At 43.7% G+C, this 20885-nt stretch overlaps 1 protein-coding gene across 2 annotated transcripts in view; it reads right to left on the bottom strand.

Moving 5' to 3' along the window:
- MAP2K1 (mitogen-activated protein kinase kinase 1) overlaps positions 1–16257 on the bottom strand; it is a 79476-nt gene extending 63219 nt beyond the window's left edge. The window contains exon 1 of one of the 2 annotated variants that reach the window (XM_032342958.1): positions 16159–16257. In XM_032342958.1, coding sequence (XP_032198849.1) covers positions 16159–16238 — 80 coding nt within the window. In that variant the 5' untranslated portion in view covers positions 16239–16257. Of the gene's footprint in view, positions 1–4624; positions 5009–16158 lie in introns of those variants that run through there. The other variant, XM_032342960.1, reaches the window with a different exon arrangement.
- Positions 16258–20885: the final 4628 nt, after the last annotated feature.

Raw genomic sequence — 20885 nt, 5'->3', positions numbered from 1 at the left:
ACAGTGGGTTCTAATCTGTGCTCTCCAATGCAGTAGCCACTAGTCACATGCCGCCCCAGTCCCTTCAAGTGTGGCTTGGGCAACTTAGGAACTGATTTTTATTTTTAAACTTCACTGAATTTTAATACATTGAAATTTCAATAGCTACATATGGCTAGTGGCTCCAGTTTTGGCAAGTACAACTCTAAAAAGACCTCTAGAAAGGTGCCTGGCTGGCTCAGTCAGTAGAGTATGTAACTCCTGATCTCAGGGTTGTCAGTTCAAGCCCCACACTAGGCATAGGGTTTACTCTGAAAAAAAAAAACCAAACTGGTTTTTTAAAGACCTCTATCATTTTACATGATCTTTGGACAGCTGTGTGGGAGAAACATGGATGTTCAAGTAGGCCAGACCTGGCTTCTAAACTGAGTCCCATGACCTTCTAAATGTGCGAACTTCGTAAATTACTTAACTCCCCTGAACTTCATTTTCCTTATTTGTACAACAGAATATTAGGACCTTTCTTGCAGAATTTTAATGCAAATTCAAGATAATGCATGTAGACAGGAAACAGGCTCTCAATAAATGTTAGTTCTTTTTCAAGTTATGGTGTCCTTCAGGGATACAAGTTTCACGTCTTTCGACTTCATCCTATTGTTCCTTCCTATCTCGACCTGTTCTTAATTATTACCCCGCAGATTAACAGCTGTGCTCCTACAGATGCAGCCCTTGTCTTTCCAGAATGCCACTTGCTCAGGAATTGATTCAGGTCCTCAGCTGTGGGCGAGCCAGCAAGCCAAGTCCTCTGCGCCTCCGGAACTGCTGACTTCCGCTTACTCTGGGGCCCCTCCACCTCACACCAGCATTCAGGAATTCACAAAACTCTTCCCCGTGATTGCATACTAAGCTGACACTTTTTTCAATGCAACCAACACCTGTTGGTGGTTCTGGTACTTCCCTCCTTAACTCTCCCCTTGACTTCCCCTAATATTTGATGGTTTCTTTCTTTGGAAACGCTTTAGGATAACCTTTCATTTTGTAATTGCTCAGTGATTCAGAATACTCAGAAATAGAAAAGCAACAAACTACATTTATGGCTAACCCAGCATTAGTTTAGTTACCAAAATAAAACAAGGCAAAAGAGACTATGTTTTAGAAGGGAGTGTTCCAATAAAATTTTTAAAAATGTTACAGTCCCTATCTTAAAAAAAAAAAAAAATTTAAGCTTTTATTTTTGGGATGCCTGGGTGGCTCAGTTGGTTAGCATCTGCCTTTGGCTCAGGTCATGATCCCAGGGTCCTGGGATGGAGTCCTACATCGGGCTCCCTGCTCAGCAGAAAGCCTGCTTCTCCGTCTGCCTGCTCTGTCTGCTGCTCCCCTTGCTTGTGCTCTCTCTCTCTCTGAAAAATAAATAGTATCTTAAAAAATATATATTTATTTTTAAGTAATTTCTATACCCAACATGGGGCTCAAACCTACAACCTCGAGATCAAGAGTCGAATGCTCTACTGACTGAGCCAGCCAGGCACCCCAGTCTCTACTTAAATTAGTATGTGTTAAAAGCCTGGTCCAAGTGTTCCACTGGCCTGTCCTCTAGTGAATGGAACCTTTCCACGGCACCAATGACCAAGTTTTATACTGGACCTAAATGAATGCCTAAAAGCAGGATTAATTTTCTATTAATAATTATTGGAATGTTAAGCTGCTGCCTTCTTCCTGTTGGGGGATGGGAGGAAGAAGATGAAATACAGGCTGGCATTTTGGTAGGATTGCAGTCTGGGTTCCAGTAAACCATCAGACAAAAGGTTTACAGTTGGCTTGGAATTCTTGCTAACCTCTGAGGCCTCCCCCGACAGGCCATTCTGGAAGGACCGTTTTTTGAAGGATGGTATGAGATCAAATTGGGCAAATAACTTTGACTCTAGACTCTCAAATGTGGTGAAGGTCTAATTTTTTTAAACTAACTTGGAAATGTAACTTACAACTCAATAAAGAAGGGACTATAATTATCCTGGATCCAGACAAGCCTGTAAGTACAACAATATGATTGGCCAGTCATGTCTGCTTACAACCTCCCATATTCCTAGATTTAACCTGAATCTGGAACCCATGCACATCATTCTCTCAACTTACTGTTCTACTTTGTCTGAAAAGTAAATGCACGTAAGAGCATTCAAGATTGTGAACCTTTCTTGGGAACAGTTAAACTCAAAATAGGTCAATTCCAGAACGGCATTCATTTCAAGAGGACTTTTGTCTGTGGTTATTTTGAAAACCACTGCTTTTAAAACTGACATTATGAAGCTTAAAAATAGGCCCTCCTACTAAGGATCCTGGACTAAAATACCCTTTCCTCCCCTCATTTCCTTATCCCCTTTTCACTCAAACACCTAAGAGAATGGTGACACAGAGGGTTGCCTTCTCAAGAGCTTCAGATTATTACTTGAAAATTTTTCGATGATTTCTTGAAAAAATTCCAATTATTAGTTTAAAAATTTTTTTTTATAATACTGGATACAGTTACCAAATTTAGTGGTGGGCAGACCTGGTTAGAACATCTTCCAACCAAGTATCCCAAATGAAAGCATGTAATATATACACCATAGGAAAATCAAAGTCTGAAAACCAACTCCTCCATTCCAGCTGTGTGAGGTCCCAGCAAGTTCTTTCTGCTCTCTGGGTCTGGTTTCATCTCGCAAAAGCAGGCAGGGGGGCTAAAGGATCTGTAAGGTCCCATCCCGCCCAAACAGGCTCTGCTTCTATGAAGCTAGGCAGCTGCTTCCTATTTTCATGGCTCTTTGGAAAAAGCAGAAATGTTCCTTGCCCAGAAGGTCCTTGGGAAGCATCATTATACTTAATAATGTTCCCCTGGGACACAAGAACTGCTACTGAGAGCAAAGCAAGATGGTTATAAAATATAAAGATGTTCAGAGGAAAAAATAAGTTATGTTTTAAAAAGGATACCAGTAAATCTAGAAATGCATATACAGTCAACCAAAAAAATTAGTAGCTATGACTGAATTTAACAAAGCTGCAGGACATAAACAATTCATACAAATCAAAGCATGGTCAAGATAGAAAATACAAATTACAGGGCGCCTGGGTGGCTCAGTGGGTTAAGGCCTCTGCCTTCGGCTCAGGTCGGATTGAGCCCCGCATCGGGCTCTCTGCTTCGTGGAGAGCCTGCTTCCTCCTCTCTCTCTGCCTGCCTCTCTGCCTATTTGTGATCTCTGTCTGTCAAATAAATAAATAAAATGTTTTTAAAAAATTTTTTTTAAAAGAAAAGAAAATACAAATTGAAAAATGTTCAGTCACAATGGCATTAAGAAAAAAATGACATCAAAATGTTAAGCCTTTGAAATATTAACTCAGAACACACTAGAGTTACTCAGAAGAAACTGTAACACCATAATAGGAGAGAGAGAAGAGACATTAATAAATGGAAAGGTACACCATGAGAGTTGTTAAAGTTTTCATTAGGGGCACCTGGTTGGCTCAGTTGGTAGAGCATGCCACACTTGATCTCAGAGTCATGAGTTCAAGCCCCAAGTTGGGTCTAGAGATTACTAAAAAATAAAATCTTTGGGGTGCCTGGGTCTGGGTTAAAGCCTCTGCCTTTGGCTTGGTTCATGATCCCAGGGTCCTGGAATCGACCCCCGAGTCGGGCTATCTGCTCGACGGGAGGCCTGCTTCCCCCACCTCCTCTGCCTGCCTCTCTGTCTACTTGTGATCTCTGTCAAATAAATAATCTTTTTTAAAAAATTTTTTAAAAAGGGATGCCTGGGTGGCTCAGTTGGTTAAGCCGCTGCCTTCGGCTCAGGTCATGATCCCGGAATCCTGGGATCGAGTCCCGCGTCGGGCTCCTTGCTCTGTGGGGAGCCTGCTTCTCTCTCAGCCTCTGCCTGCCGCTCTGCCTGCTTGTGTTCTCTCTCTCTCTCTCTGACAAATAAATAAATAAATAACTTTTAAAAAACTTTTAAAAATTTTTAATTAAGTTTTCATTAACCCTACCAAACTGAAAAAAAAAAACCCTATCAACATTACATAAGTGTTAAAAGGCAATTTTATAAATACATCAAAATACCACCACTACCAAATAAAAGTAAACCTGAAAATACAATAGATAGATAGATATTTAATAAATTCCTGTAAGATACTAGAACACACTGTGGAGAATAACTAGACCCATTCCTCACACCAAACACATTAATAAATTCCAGATGGGACAGAATTAACCATACGAGAAAGAAATGGCTATAAGAAAAAGAAGCCACATCCTCCAGCAAAGTTGTGAAGAGATACATCTAAATACTAAAGAAAGGTAGGGCTATCTCATACAAAAGACATGTTTTTAAAGACAAAAAAAAAAAATGTTTTTCTTAACACGACGATAAAAGGAAAACCTCACCAACGAGACAACGTTGCAGCCACATAATTGATAAAACTTTAAAATACAGAGCATACAGACTTCAACAAACCACCAGACAAGTAACTGGGTAGATTAACAAAAGACATGAATGAACAAATAAATACAAAGCACATAAAAACTGTTTAGACATACCTCTTGAAAAATCATCAGAGAAGAAAAGTTTGCATGTGACTTTTTTGAAACATGGAGCGGGTATCAGAAAACCGGCCCACCTACCTCTCTAGCTTCATCTCCTCCAACCTGCACCCATGCACCAGCGCACTCAACTACTTCCCAGCTCCTCCAGGCATCCCAGGCTTTCCCACTTATGAGAAGCCACTCATCCTCTGCTCTCTTCCTGCCATGCCCTGCCCCCCTCCATTCCCATGGAAATCCTAGCTATCCTTCAAGGCCCTGCTCAAATGTCATCTCTTCCGTGATGGCTTTCCTAATCTCCCCCACTGGATGTGCCTTCTTCCTCCTCTCCTTGAGCTCGGACAGTACTTTCTTTATACATCAGGGCACTTTCCTTCCTCGGCAGCCGTTTGTTTCCTTTCTGAGCCCCTGCGACCCCGTCCTGCTAATGAGGTTTTAAAATCCCTAGAGACAAAGAAAATCTTACTCAACTGCCCCCAGCTCCTAGCATAGCAAATTACATCAAGCATTCAATAAATATTAGTTCAAACGAATTGGTGAAATATAGAAAATAATCCCATTTCAAAAACACAGCCTGGCTAACACCTTAAGTAAAGCAGATTGACCTTCAAAGGAGCCCTTTCCACCTACCAAACTATCAAAAAATCAGAGCTTTAAAAAAAAAAAAAAAAGAAGGAAAAAAACCTTTCTGCAGCTTGAGGAAACAGTTAAATATAATTGGTTCCATCTTTTTTTGGAACATATTCTGTTAATACGTAACAAACAGCGGCAACATGGTTCACTGCCTCTGATTTGGTGTATGAATTAATTTAAAAGCAGAACAAAACAAATTGGTTCAGAACATTTGCCAGACTATCAGTACATAATGAAAATCTGGGGGTGCCTGGGTGGCGCAGTCAGTTAAGTGCCCAGCTCTTGGTTTCAGTTCAGGTCATTATCTCAGGGTCTCAGGGTCTCAAGATGGAGCCCCAAGTCAGGCTCTGCACTCAGTGGGGAATCTGCTTAAGATTCTCTCTCCCTCTGCTCCTCCCGACCCACCCCCCTGCACCCTCTCTCTCAAATAAATAAAATCTTCAAAAAACAAAATCTGGAAGCCACCTCATCAACAAAATATCATTTATAAAGCCAGACTCAGCCAAAAATATACGAAACCAAGAGGATTATGTCCATGAAAAGTTGAGAGGGGGACTGGAGAGTGGAGGGAGACTTCATCAACTGATCACAGCCACATATATAATGGAATGTCCAAAAAAAAACTTAAACTGGGAAGTTTGAAGTCTGTAGTTTCCTTCTTTAAAAGGTGTTAACAAATATTCAAAGAAGGGGGTGAGGGGGAAAGAGGTCACATTACCCTTCTCCACTTCTTCTTAACACGCTGTAACCTCTTCTTAATCTGACTCCCTTGCTGACATCAAAGCAGGATGCCCCTGGGAACTACACTGAGAAATCAGAGGCAGGATCAGCTCTTTGAGGCTGTCCTGCGCCAGAATCCAGAGAACACCTGCTGCTTTAAAACAAAACACCATTCATCCTGGGAGGGGTTAACTCAGCAAACAGGTATTGGAGTCTCCAAACAGCTCTCACAGGCTTTTGGGCAACAGAACGAGGACACCGGACACGAAGTAAAAACACAATCAAGCAGCAGTAAGACAGATGATTTTTGAGAAATGGAAGCTTCTGGAAGAAAACAGAAACAAAACTGGGACTTTAAGCTTTCCTCTCAGGCTCAACCTCATTTTCTGCCCAGCCTGTGGGTTCTCAGGGTTTGTTTTCTCCACATGTCAGAAACATTCACCATTTGCTTGACCTGTGTGCTTCCTGGGGAGATGGTGGAAATAGAACCAATTCATACCGAGGAAAGCTAGCAAAGAGGTTTTTTGTGGTTGTCAGTTTATTTTTGATTTTTTTTTTAAGATTTTATTTCTTTATTTGAAGGGAGGGAGGAGCAGAAGGGGTGGGAGAGGGAAAGGGGAAGAATCTCAGACTCTGCACTGAGCCCCACATGGGGCCCAATCCCAGGACACTGAAATCATGACTAAACGAAAACAAGAGTCTGATGCTCAACCAAATGAGCCACCCAGGTGCCCCAGTTTCATTGTTTAAACGTAATTTTGGGCTCCCTGAGTATTGCAATCAGTTTGAATCTGATAGCTCCTGATTTCAGCTGGGGTCTTGATCTCCGTGGGATCCAGCCCCACGACAGGCTCTGCATTCAGCATGGAATATGCTTAAGACACTCTCTTCCTCCCGCTCCCCACACTCTAAAATAAAATAAAGAAATCTTTTTTTTTTTTTTTTGAGTGCAAGAGAGAGAGAGAGAGAGAGAGCGCGCACGAGTGAGCGCAAGCGGGGAGGAGGGTCAGAGAGAGAGGGAGACACAGACTCTCTGCTGAGCAGGGAGCCTAATGTGTAGCTCGATCCTACAACCCTGAGATCAGGACATGAGCTGAAGGCAAACGCTTACCTGACTGAACAGCCCAGGATCTGCCCCTAAATAAATTTTTTTTTTTTTTAAGATTTTATTTATTTATTTGACAGAGAGAAATCACAAGTGGTCGGAGAGGCAGGCAGAGAGAGAGAGGGAAGCAGGCTCCCTGCTGAGCAGAGAGCCCGATTCGGGACTCGATCCCAGGACCCTGAGATCATGACCTGAGCCGAAGGCAGCAGCTTAACCCACTGAGCCACCCAGGCGTCCCCTTAAATAAATCTTTTTAAAAAATAAATAGGGGCGCCTCAGTGGCTTAAGGCCTCTGCCTTCGGCTCAGGTCATGATTCTGGGGTCCCAGGATCAAGCGGGCTCTCTGCTCAGCAGGGAGCCTGCTTCTCTTCCTCTCTCTCTGCCTACTTGTGATCTCTGTCAAATAAATAAGTAAAATCTTAAAAAAAATAAAACAAATTCTTAAAAATAAATTTACACAAACACTACTTTGGTTTTGTTCAATCTACCAAAAATGATTAACCGTATCAGCAGTGTTATAAACACAGGGGTCCAAAAAGGTATGGCCCTAATCAAGTTAAGGGAAAAAGACACAAAAGGGGGGGCGCCTGGGTGACTTAGTGGGTTAAAGCCTCTGCTTTCAGCTCAGGTCATGATCCCAGGGTCCTGGGATCGAGCCCCAAATCGGGCCCTCTGCTTGGCAGGGAGCCTGCTTCCCTTCCTCTCTCTCTGCCCGCCTCTCTGCCGCCTTCTGATCTGTCTGTAAAATAAATAAATAAAATCTTTTTTTTTCTTATTATCTTAAAAAAAAAAGACATAAAAGACACACTTAGTGAATAAGAAAGCATTATGATTTTAAAATGATACTATTAAATGTGATATTCATTACACAACATAGACCAGAAGTACAAAAGGGTTAAGAGAAAATGTGAGTTAACATTAAAAAGGGGGACGCCTGGGTGGCTCAGTTGGTTAAGCAGCTGCCTTCGGCTCAGGTCATGATCCCAGCGTCCTGGGATCGAGTCCCACGTCGGGCTCCTTGCTCAGCAGGGAGCCTGCTTCTCCCTCTGCCTCTGCCTGCCATTCTGTCTGCCTGTGCTCGCTCTCTCCCCCTCTCTCTCTGATAAATAAATAAAAATCTTTAAAAAAGATAAAATAAATTAAAATAAAATAAATAAAAAGGGCTTAAGACTCAGGATGAATTTTGTTCTCTGGGAACTCAAGTATTTATTATGAATTTTTCCAAACATACAGAAAAATGGAAAGAATAAAACAGGGAAACTCATAAACTAACCAACTAAACAACTGCAGACAATTTGCTTCATTTGCTTTATCTATGTGTGTATGTGCATTTTTTTCCTGAACCATTTCAAAGTGAGTCTCATGCATCACCTATGAAGCACTTTTTCCTACATTAATAATACATAACATCTAAAAAATTAATAATTCTCTATTCAAATTTCCCAAATTGTCCCAAGAACACATTTGGTCACTATTTCATTTTTGATTCAGCATCCACCTAAGGTTCATGCATTACATTTGGTTAGCATGTCTCTTCAGTCTGTTACTCTAGAACCACACCACTCCCCCTGCTTTTGCCCACGACACTGACTTTCTAAAAAGACTAAGTCAGTTGTCATAGAGAACGTTCCACGTCCTGGATTTGTCAGATGGTTTCCTCCTGGTGTCATTTAACTTGTTCCTCTGTCCCTGCATTTGTTGTAAACAGGAAGTTAGGTCTCAAGGCTTGATTAGATGCAGATCTGGCTTAGATTTTAAAAGACAGGCAGCATATAAAATGCCCAAATTAACATGATTTATCAACATTTGTAATTTGGTATTAAGAGCAAAAGATAACAGCTTTCTGAGAAGGAAGAATTCAAAGGGGCATCACTAACAACACTTCCCCCTTGAAGAGCATTCCAGTAATGATAAAGTGCTTTCATATACATTATTTCAGATGATGCTTATCGGCCTGCCTTCTTCACAGGTTTGTTACATTATCATCCTTACTTTCCTAATAAGGAAAACCGAGGCTCAGTAAAGTTCAATGACAGAGCCAAGATTAGCAATTAAGAAGCAGTGTAAGTCTTGAAGACAAGTCGTAGAATAACATGGAGTTATTCAGAAAACACTATATAATCACAGGATTACCTAGATGTATACGTGGAGATGAAATTTATGCCAGGTTTTGAAAGATAGACAGCACTCACTGATTCCAGGCACCTTGCTAGATGCTGGAGAAAGATCAGTACACAAGATAGTCATGGTCTCTGCCCTCACAGACGCTGAAGTGTGGTGGCAAATATAAAACAAAAATACAATCACACAGAAAAGCAGAGGGCATTCCAGACAAAAGAAACCATGTGAGCAAGACCAGACAGAGGTAGGAAGCAATTTGCTGGTGTGAAGGGAAGACAGTAAAGGGGTCAATGTGGACCACAACAGGTGAACTGGGAGAGAGAAAAATCAAACTAGATGGGGAAGACAGGGCCAATACCTACTCTACTGACGTATCCTCTCCCTTTCTTTCAAAGACGAACAAGTTCATGAAAGTAGAATGTTCTAAGCGTTTATGTTCAAACAAGTACCCCCCACATCTCCTTGCCACGATGAAGTCATCTGCAGGAATCTGTGTGCCCTTTCTGTATCCGCTGTACAGCACAGGCATTCCTCCCAAGACCGCAGACTATTCACCTGCGGCTGTTCTCAAATGACAGCACCAGTATTCGTTACTGCAGCAACAAAGAGGGAGACACATCCAAGTTCAAAACTACAAAATGAGTCAAAACCACTTGAAAGGCTCCTCGTGATCATGGTACACAACCCAAAAAGGCCATCAGAGACCCCCGAAAAGCACATCAACCTGTCATAACCTTGCTGTCCCCTTCCTGAAGGGCCTTCACATCCTAACAGATGTGCGTCCCAGACAAACCTGGCGGAAGTGCTGATGCCAGGAACTATGCTCCGAGCGCAACTGTGAAGTCAGTCTGCATGTTTTAGGGTTATGGTGAAACCGTTCGAAAGCCAAAATCTATGGGTGCCACCAAGGCCAAGCAATGCACCCTCCGTTTCTTCCCCACTTCATGGCCTTCAAAGCTCTTTTACATGAGTTTTACATGAGTTACCTTGTTTAATCTTCCTAATACTCATTCGGGGTAGGAATGCTTCATTTTATAAGCAGGTGTCTACTGAAGAGCAGACACTGTTCTATTCACTGGCCAAGGAGCAAAGCCAAGCCCCCACCTTCGTGAAGCTTCCACATTAGCCGGGCAGGGACCACAGAGGAATACACACCATGCGATGTTAGTTAGTGGTTAAGTGCTTGAGGAAAGACTGGGCACAGCAAAGGGGCAGAGACAGGAAGTGCTGTGTTACAGACTAGACAGAGTGAACAAGGACGACCTCCGTGAAGAGACGTTTTTGCAGACAGAGTTCTGAAGGACGTGAGGAAGCAAGTTTTTTTAAAGAGCTTCCAGGTAGATGGAATGCCAAATGCAAGAGCTCTGAGATGGGAATGTGCACCACCTACCGTGGACCAGATACCAGTGTACAGTGGGGCTGAAGGGCAGGTGTGTGAGGGGGGCAGAGGAAGAACACAAAGTACCTGATAGGGTGGGACCCCATAGGCCATTAAGGTCAAGATTCTGTAAGGCACCCCTTCCACTGAATACATAAGGAAACAAAAGAGTCAGGAAGTACAAAGGACTTGCTTGAAGTCAACCAAAAAGTGACATTTTAGGAAATGCCCTATGCTGCGATTTCTTCTCAGGGCTCAAGCTTTTCCTCATGGAGATGAGAAGTGCTCTTTAAGGGGCACCTGACTGGCTTAGTTGGTACAGCATGCAACTCTTGATATCGCGGTTGTGAGTTCAAGCCCCATGTTGGGTGTGGAGATCACTTTAAAGTAAAATCTTAGGGGCACCTGGACAGCTCAGTCGTTAGGCAACAGCCTTTGGCTCAGGTCACCATCCCAGGTTCTGGGATAGAGCCCCATACTGGGCTCCCTGCTCAGTGGAAGCCTGCTTCTCCCTCTCCCGCTCCCACTCCCCCAGCTTGTGTTCCTTGCTGTCTGTCAAATAAATGAATAAACTCTTTTAAAATAAATAAATAATAAATAAATAAATAAAATCTTAAACAAAAAAGTGTTATTTCAGAAACAAGGAGATAAAGCAAGTGCCTCATCAAGGTAGGAGACACATGGTAGGAGACACACCCCAAGCAATCCCATTTGAGTAACACCCCATAGGGAACTCTCACAAGGGTCCAAAGGGAGCCATGCACAAGGATGGTCATGACCGTACTGTCTGATGCAGCAAAAGGCTGAAAACAGTTGTCTCATTCTAGGGGAGTTGACATAGAACAATAAGCAAAATGTGGTACATGTCCAAGACTGCTCTGCAAACAAGACAAATAATGAATAGTATCATGTAGCATCATGAATAGGTCAGAAACATGGTATTTTGTTTAAAAAAAAAAAAAAAGTAAAGACAAACTGGAAGAAAAGCTGGGGGTGGTCATTGCTTCTGTTTAAATATTCCTGGTTCTCCTTCTAAGAAGCCCCTGCTCCTTTGAAGGTCAGCATAGCCGTATGATTTGCTCCAGCCAATAAAATGGGAGCAAAAGCGACCTGTGTCACTTCTCAACAAAAACTTTAGGAGCCAGAATGTGATTCACAAGATGCCCTTCTCACATGAGCATATTTCAGAGATGGTACCTCCATAAGCCTAGATCCCTAATGGAATCCAATGAACAGAGACTCCCACTGACCTGCAAGTGTGTTCAATTACTGATTTTCTGGTTGTTTGTAACCTCAGTATAACCTAATCTATCCCAACTGAGACATATTTACAGCACAACAGTAATTTTTATAAAATCTGAATATATTTAGGGCGTACAACGTGAGCTTTGATACACATACAGAGAAACAATTACTATAGTCAAGCTAATTAACGAAAGTATTTATTTCCTTACATAGTTAACATTTTTTGGTTTATGTGAGCACCTGAAATCTACTATGTTACCAAATCTCCAGTATTTAATACAGTGGTATTAACTATAGCCACCATGTTGTACATTAGATCTCTAGGCTTATTTATCCTACATTAACTACAGCTTTGTACCCTCTGACCAATACCCCCATCTCTCCACCCCTGGTAACCACCTATCTACTCTCTGTTTTGACTTATTCTCCCCCTTTTTTTAGATTCCACATATAAGTGAGATCACACAGTATTTTTTTTTTCATCTCTGTCTGGCTTATTTCACTTAATATGTCTTCCAGGTTCATCCATGTTGTCACAAATGGCAGGATCTCCCTTCTTAAGGCAGAGTAACAGCACAATCGCACTCAGCACTCTCTGCACAGAAACACACAAAACAATACCATCTACCTCCCAAAGGTACATACCAACAAATGGATGGAACTGTAAGACCAAATATTAAATACCCTAGAGTGGGTGAGAGCCTGTGAAAGAAAAGGAAATGGGGAGAGGGAAATGACAGCAAAGGGGTAAATAAATGAAAAAGTACAAAAAGATGTGTTAAACACATTGTGCAAATATTAGAAATTTAAGACACTCACTGTTTTACTCAAGCATATTTGCACTTACTATATGCCAGCTACTGTGTCCCAGGGACTACTTACAGAACACTGAATCAGAAAAAGGTAGTACCAGGGTGCCTGGGTGGCTTGGTAGGTTAAACCTCTGCCTTCGGCTGGGGTCATGATCCCAGGGTCCTGCGATAGAGCCCCAGCTCTCTGCTCGGCAGGGAGCCTGCTTTCCCTCTCTCTCTGCCTGCCTCTCTGCCTACTTGTGATCTCTCCGTCAAATAAATAAGTGAAATCTTGAAAAAAAAGAAAAAGGCAGTACTAACCGTACAGTTTATGGTGTACAAAAAAGAGATATTTAAGATATCCTAGTAAAAAATTATAGACAGTAAATGAATATCATTAAAAAAAAAGAAAATCAGGTGATGGGGTCGTAGCTGGCTCAGTATGTGAAGCATGCAACTCTCCTGATCACAGAGTCATGAATTTGGGCCCCACATGGGGGCCCAATTTAAGTAGAACCTACTTTAAAAAAATAAAGAAAGAAAGAGAGAAAGAAAGAAAGAAAAAAAGGCACTCTTAAATGCCCTGTCTTTAAAAAAAAAAACAAACAAACAGATGACATGGGAAAGTGACCTCCCTTAGAGATAAGGTGGTCTGTGAACACCTCAGAGGAAATGGCATTTAGGTAGAGATGATGATTACTTCCTTCTCAGATTAGGAAGAGGAAGGATGATTCATTCTAGGCTAAGGGAACAGCATGTGCAAGGGCCTGGAGGGGGTACAGACCATCCCCAGGAGGAAGTGAAAGAGGACTAGAATGGTGGAAGAAAGTAGCAGCAGGAAATGTGGTTAAAGAAATGGGGGGTGCTGCCACAGGGGGCAGATCTCTGGGTCTCACAGCCCAGTAGGAGTCTGGATTTCATTCTAACTGCAATGGCACCGTGAAAACATTTGAAACAGGGGGCTGATATTATCTTATTTCCAATTTATTTCATACTAACGCTTAGTACCCATGCAGTACACTCAGACATTTTTGCAAAAATTTGCAAAAAAGGTACTTTTGCACTCTTTTTTTTTTTTCAAGGACCCTGGCAACTTGCATAAACTTCAGGTCCATGCACCCAGCTCCATCCGAATACATTAAGTGCTAAGTTAGAGGTAAATCCCAAGTGCCAAGGAGCCACAGAGGAGAAACAACCTTGCCAAGTTAGTACCAATAGATCCTTTATGTCAACGGATTTTTTTTTTTTTCTTCCTAGTTTACATGACATGATAATGTTCAAACCGTGGCCCGGTCTAATCACAGAAATCACGAGTACAGCAGCCTCACTTGAGAAACACTCTCGAAGGTGAAAGATGAATATGTGTACAGCTTTCCTCCCTTTAGTGCCAGGAAATGTAGGGGAACAGTCCCTGTTTGTCTCAGGCAGCCTACACAAAGATGCCTCCTATTGTAACACAGCAATGAGTCATGGAGGTAGATGCAGATGGCACAAAAAACTAAGCAATTGTGGGGATTCACTTATCCAGAAGCAAAGGCACCTTAACACACATATCCACCACCACGAATGGAAATTACCTTCTAGTTTCCTTCAGCTTTCTCAACATCCATCCAGTGGCAAAGGCACCAGAAGCTAACATTTATGGAAAGTTTACTACGTATTAGCTCATTTAACCTTCAAAACTACCCTAAGTAGCTTCTATCATTAGCTCCATTTTTACAGATGACAAAACTAAACCTAAGCTGTATCTTTAAGATAAGAATGATACTTGTCCCAGATCACAAAACCACAAAGTAAAAGAGGCAGGCTTCAAACTTAGCCTGATTCCAGAGACCAACCTCCTAACCACTGCTGAGAATCTCCCAGTCCCACCAAACTTTTCTGCCACCAACTACAGAGTATTCTTTTTCTGCCTGTATTTTTTCTTTTTTTTAAAGATTTATTTATTTTAGAGAGGCAGCATGAAGAGTGGAGAGAGAGAAAAATCCCCAAGCAGACTCTTCATTGATCTCAACTCAGATCCGATACTAGGACCCCGAGAGCACGCATGACCCCAGCTGAAACCAAGAGTAGGACGCTTAACTGTGCCATCCAGGCGCCCCTGTATTTTTTAATGAGATTCCTCCCATTTGCAAAGAACACAGGTGTGGCGCCACAATTAACAAGAGAATGACAACAGGTACTTCCACTAAGTACCTACCTCCAAATCAAATAAGGGCAGGATGGTCAGGCCACAACATTCAACCAGGCACTATGGTCAAAATTTGTCCTGCCCTGTGCTGGGGGGATGTCAATTTGTTTTAAAGGGGTAAAATTATGTACAGTAAGCCTGAATAACTATTCTGCATAGAATCTGACCTGTCCAAGTCAATATCACACAGAGGCATGACAATAACTGAAGAGCATCTGTTGGAAACAGGTCTGAGGAAACTGAGTTCACAACACAGGTCCTCTACTGGCCTTGCGATCATTACAGGGATGAAGAGAGTCATCAAGCCAGCAGGTCCCCAGGCTATTAAAATCTAAAGAGAGAAGGGAAGGTTATAGAAATCACCAAAGGGCAGACAGTTCAGGCCTACTCCATTCATTTCATCAGCTAGCTTCCATACATCTCCAGTGTGCAAATAAAGATTATGAACCAAATCTTTTCTGGTTAATTCTCCAGCTGGCCGGATCTCTCTCCCTAACAGTCTTGTTCCCTATTAAGGGCGCAAAAAGAGTTGTGGGAGTTCGGAAACACCCCACGAAAGCGCCCTCATCCCTGTTTAATGAGATAAAGTGCCGGCTTCTGAGCCACACTGGAAGCTGCGGAGATGGAGCACCTTGCGCTGGTTTTCATGGCTACGGGTGTTCACGTCTCAGGTCAGTTTAGGGCTCATGGTAAAGTACGGAAAGCCAGGAGAGTCACTGGTGAGGAGGGATTTGTTAATGAATGAAGAGTAAGACGAAGAAGAGGAAAGCGGCTCCCTTGGAGACAAGATAGTTTCCAGGAAGAAGGCCAAGGACCCGGAGGCCCCGAAGTCGGCGAGAGAAAAGCCACCGGGATACCCGTGCGCACACGCCCCTGCCAGCCAGCCAGCCAGCCAGCCAGCGGCCGCAACGAGGCTGCACTCCCGGCCCACAGGTGTCAAGCACAAAGGTGAGGACGCGGCTTGCTCGTCCCAACTCCACTCTCCATACCCCGAGCCGGTCTCAAAGACGCAGATGCGATCTCAATTTTTTCCAGAACATTAGCTCCCTTCTCCCCTTCGCAGGCCACGATCCCAGACGATCTGGGGAAAACAGCTCGGGGTTGGGGGGGGGGGGGCGTTACGGGAGATGAACCAGTTTTTATCTTTCAGGGGGAGAAAGTGAGTGGCCAGTGGCCAAGGATGACTGCAAGGGTCGGGAGAGGGGGAATATTGAGGCTCGCTGGGTCCACTGACGGGTCTGAGTCAGGAGCACAATCTGTGCTTAGTCACCGATACCTCGGCGGCCGGGAGTTCCTCGCCCCTGCCAGCCTGAAACGTACGTGACGAACCCGAGAGAAGCCCGGCGCGCCGCGCACACCCGCCTGGGCTCCTACACGCCAGCAGTGGCCTCTGCAGCCCGGACCGGCGCTCGCCGCCCACCCCAGACTTACTCCGCCGAGCTGGTCCCGTTAACCGCGGAGCCGTCGGGGGCCGGGTTCAGCTGGATGGGCGTCGGCTTCTTCTTGGGCATTCTGGACCAGGGAAGGCGCTTCTAACTCCGAGGGGAGGGCGGCCCCTCTCTTGCTTCCTCCCTCTGAGCTGCCCCACGCCCGCCGCGCAGGGCCAAGTAGGGGTCGCGAGCCCCGGGGCTGCCTTCGGGGAGCGCGCCCCGCGTGGTCCAGTCAACGCCAAGGGGCCGCTGGCGGTCTCTGGGGACCCCCGACCCACTCGCCTGGGGCTAGCCTTGGCGCGCAGCGAATCGAAGGGCTTCCCCGCCGGCGCAGTTCGGCAGCCCGGGATTCCCTCCCTCTCTCCCTCAGTCAACCCGTCCTTCAGGCTCGATCGACACCGCCACAGTCCTGCTCCAGCTTCAGCGCGGAAAGTACCGCCGCCACCGGCGCCGCGTTCCAGTCGCTCCGCGCAGCAGTCCCAGGGAGGGAATGGAGAGCGGAGCAGGGGCGGGGAAGAGGGAAGCCTCGCCCCTCCACCGGGGCTGCTGCGCTTTCCACACACCCACTCGGCTCCGCCCCTATTGCCTCGCCGACAGCCAATGGGAGTACGCCTAGGCGGCAGATGACGCGGAAATACGTCACGGGGGGCGCGGCGTGCGGCCCTGGGGGCGGGGTCCGGCGCTGGCTCCACAGCGCCCTCTGCTGCCATGCGGCACTCAGGTGGACCCACCAGGAAAGGAGGTCGTGCGTCCTGATTCACGGAGCTAAGGTGGGTTTCACGTGGCGGGGCACCGGGCTGTCTCCTCTTCTGCGGTGACTGGAGCGCCCTCCCCGGGCCGAATCACGTTGAAGGAGATGAAATAATAAAATGAGTAAGGAAAGACTTCTCATTTCTAGAAGAGAGGGAGCCTAAGGAACTCGAAAACTTGTCAAAACACTCCTTGAGCCTAACAAACTAGGAAATAGATTTATATGAAATTGTATTACACACTATTGATCTACTGATGAGGGTACTGATGAGATTACTGATGATGGGTTTTAAATGCTGATGAGATTGTAATTGGGCAAGCTTTTTTTTTTTTTTTAACATTTTATTTATTCATTTGAGGAAGAGAGAGCGAGAGCATGAGAGGGGAGAAGGTCAGAGGGAGAAGCAGACTCCCCATGGAGCTGGGAGCCCAATGTGAGACTCGATCCCCGGACCCTGGGATCATGACCTGAGCCGAAGGCAAGCGCTTAACCAACTGAGCCACCCAGGCGCCCTGGGCAACCTTTTTTGATAATATTTTTTAAAGCCTTGAAACCCCCCCTCTAAAAAAACAAAAAAACAACAACAAAAAAAAACAACCTTTAAACCAATAATTCCAGTTATATGAAACTTGAAGAAATAAGATGAATAAAGAGCTTAAAAAAGTAAAAGAGGTACCATAGATTTTTTTTTTTTAAATGTAAATTCAGGGGTGCCTGGGTGGCTCAGTTGGTTAAGCATAAGACCCTTGATTTTTGCTGGGGTCATGATCTTGTGGCCGGGGGTCATGGGATCCCCAGTATCCACTGCCACTCTGGAAGTAGAGCCTGCTTGAGAGTCTCTCCCTCTCCCTTTGCCCCACCCCTGCTCTGTCTCTCTCCCCTCTCATAAACAAACAAACAAATATTCAATCCCTCTCTTCCCCCCCTCTATTCAGTCCTAAAGGTATTAAGTATGCAGAACAAACTAAGCACCTGCACCTGCTGGTCCAGAGTAGAGTGTCAGCCACCCAGGTGTTTGCTGTATATAAAGAGAATAAGGTTTCCTCTTCATTTTGTAGTCCTTGGTACTGTCTGAATTTTTTATAATCCATATAACTTAATTAAAAACATTTTTTAAACTTTTAACATTAATATGGGAATGTACAGTAGTGCAGACAATTTGGGAAACAGTCTGGCAATTCCTCCAGTTAAATATAGTAACTGTATGACTCAGAAATTCTACCCCTAACTATATGCTCAAGAGAAATGAAAAAAGTATATCCATACAAAAACTTACACACAGATGTTTATGGAAGCATTATTCATGATAGCCAAAGAGTGGAAGCAACCCAAATTTCCATCAAATCATAAATGGGTGAACAAAAGATGACATACCCATACAACAGAATATTACTCAGCCATGAAGAGGAATGAAGGGCTGATCCATGCTACAGCATGAATGACTTTGAAAACATGATGTTAAGTGAAAGCGGTCAGTCACAAAATGTCACATATCGTATGATCCCATTTAAAGGAAATGTCCAGAATAGGCAAATCTGTGGAGACAGAGAGTTGACTAGTGATTGTTTCGGGCTTGGTAGGGCAGATGAACTTGGGACAGTAAAATGACAGCTTAAGTGCCTGAGTTTCTTCTAAGGTGATGAAAATGTCCTAAAATTGACTGTGGTGATGGTTGCTCGTCTCTGTAAATTTATTAAAACCATTGAATTATACACTTTTTTTTAAATTTTTTTAAAGATTTTATTTGAGAGAGAGATAGTGAGAGAGAACATGAGCGAGGAGAAGGTCAGAGAGAGAAGCAGACTCCCCGTGGAGCTGGGAGCCCGATGCGGGACTCGATCCGGGCACTCCGGGATCATGACCTGAGCCGAAGGCAGTCGTCCAACCAACTGAGCCACCCAGGCGTCCCGAATTATACACTTTAAATGAGCAAATTATATGGTATATATGTATTGTCTCTTAATAAAGCTGTTATTAAAGCAACAACATCAACGATGAAATCCAGGGGAAGGAGCCAAGAATAGCCGAGAGAGCTTGAAGAACAAAACTGGAAGATCTATGCTACCAGATATTGAGATCCATCTGAGTATTTAAAGCAGTATGGCACTAGCATAAGGACAGACAAGTAGACAAGTGGGGAAGAATAAAGAGTCTGAAAACAAACCCATATTTGATCACCTAATTTTTGGCAAAGATGATAATATAGTGCAGTGGGGGAAAGGATGATCTTTTAAACAAATGGTGATGGGCCAACTGAATCTCCATAAGAGAAAAGTAAGTCTTAATCCCTATATCACACCAGACATAACAAATCAACTCTAGATGGATTATAGAACTAAATAAAGCTTTTAGAAGAAAATATTGGAGAATATCTTCATGATATTATGGTAGGTGAAGTTTTTGGGGGGGTTATTTTTTAGGAGTTTTTTGTTTATTTGGGGTTTTTTTTTTGGTTTTAAGTAAGTTCTACACCCAACCTGGGGCTTGAACTCACAACCTGGAGATCAAGAGTCACATGCTCTAATGACTGAGCCAGCCAGGTGCACCTCAGCAAAGCTTTCTTAAAGAAGACACAAAAAACAAATCATAAAGGAAAAATACAATAAATTGGACTCTATTAATATTAGTTACTTCTGACCTTCAAAAAGGGTAAAAATAGGACATTTACAATTCATATGTTGGGGGGAAACCTCTTGTCCATAATATATAAAAACTCCTACACAGAGGGAGGCTGGATAGCTCAGTTGGTTAAGCATCTGCCTTCAGCTCAGCTCAGGTCCTAGGGTCCAGGGATTGGGTCCCACATTGAGCTATCTGCTCAGCAGGGAGCCTCCATCTCTCTCTCCCTTTGCCTGCAGCTCCCCCTGCTTGTAAGCTCTCTTGCGTGCTCTCTCTGTATCAAATAAATAAATAAAACCCTTCTTAAAAATTAAAAAAAAAAACAACTCTTACACATAAACAAGAAAAAGACAAACAATCCAATAGAAAAATGGGCAAAAGACTTGAACAGACCCTTAATAAAAGAAAATATCCAAATGGTTAATAATCATGAAAAGAGGATGGCTCAGTGGCTTAAACCTCTGCCTTCGGCTCAGGTAATGATCCCAGAGTCCTAAGATTGAGTGCCACATCAGGCTCCTTGCTCAGCGAGGAGACTGCTTCCCCCTCTCTCTCTGTCTGCCTCTCTACCTACTTGTGATCTCTCTATCAAATAAATAAATAAATTTTTTAAAACACCAAAAAAGCCCCAAAACAAATAATCATGAAAAGATGCTGAACTTTCTTAGTTATGAGGGAACTGAAAATCACAATGTCAGTACTTATTTTCACTAAAATGTACACTTTAGAGTGGTCAAAATGGTGGGGTGCCTGGGTGGTACAGTTGGTTAAGCATATGACTCTTGATTTGAGCTCAGATTGTAATCTCAGGGTCCTGAGATCAAGCCCTAAGTCGGGCTCTGCGCTCAGCACAGAGTCTACTTATGACTCTCCCTTTCCAAATGAAACGAGATGAAACCAGAGAGAGAGACAAACCATAAGAGACTCTTAATCTTAGGAAATGAACTGAGGGTTGCTGGAGGGGGGCGTGAGGGGGATGTGGTGGCTGGGTGAAGGACATTGGGGAGGGTATGTGTTGTGGTGAGCTCTCTGGGTTGTGTAAGACTGATAAATCACAGACGTGTGCCCCTGAAACAAATAATACATTATATGTTAATAATAAAAATATAAAGATAATAAAGTGGGGAAACAGACTGCAAAATTAAAAAAAAAAAAAAAGACTCTGTCTTTCCCTCTCCCTCTGCCCCTCCCTCCTGTGCATTCTCTCTCTCTCTTAAAAAATAAATAAATCTTTTGGGGCACCTGCATGGCTTAGTGGGTTAAGCCTCTGCCTTTGCTCAGGTTATAATCTCAGGGACCAGGGATCAGGCTCCTTGCCCAGCAGAGAACCTGCTACGCACCGGCTGGCCCCCCGCCGC

Source organism: Mustela erminea, chromosome 5, assembly GCF_009829155.1.
Source record: "Mustela erminea isolate mMusErm1 chromosome 5, mMusErm1.Pri, whole genome shotgun sequence".
NCBI lineage: Eukaryota > Metazoa > Chordata > Mammalia > Carnivora > Mustelidae > Mustela > Mustela erminea.
The sequence above is the reverse complement of the archived record's forward strand: the minus strand, read 5'-3'. Positions and strand labels throughout refer to the sequence as shown.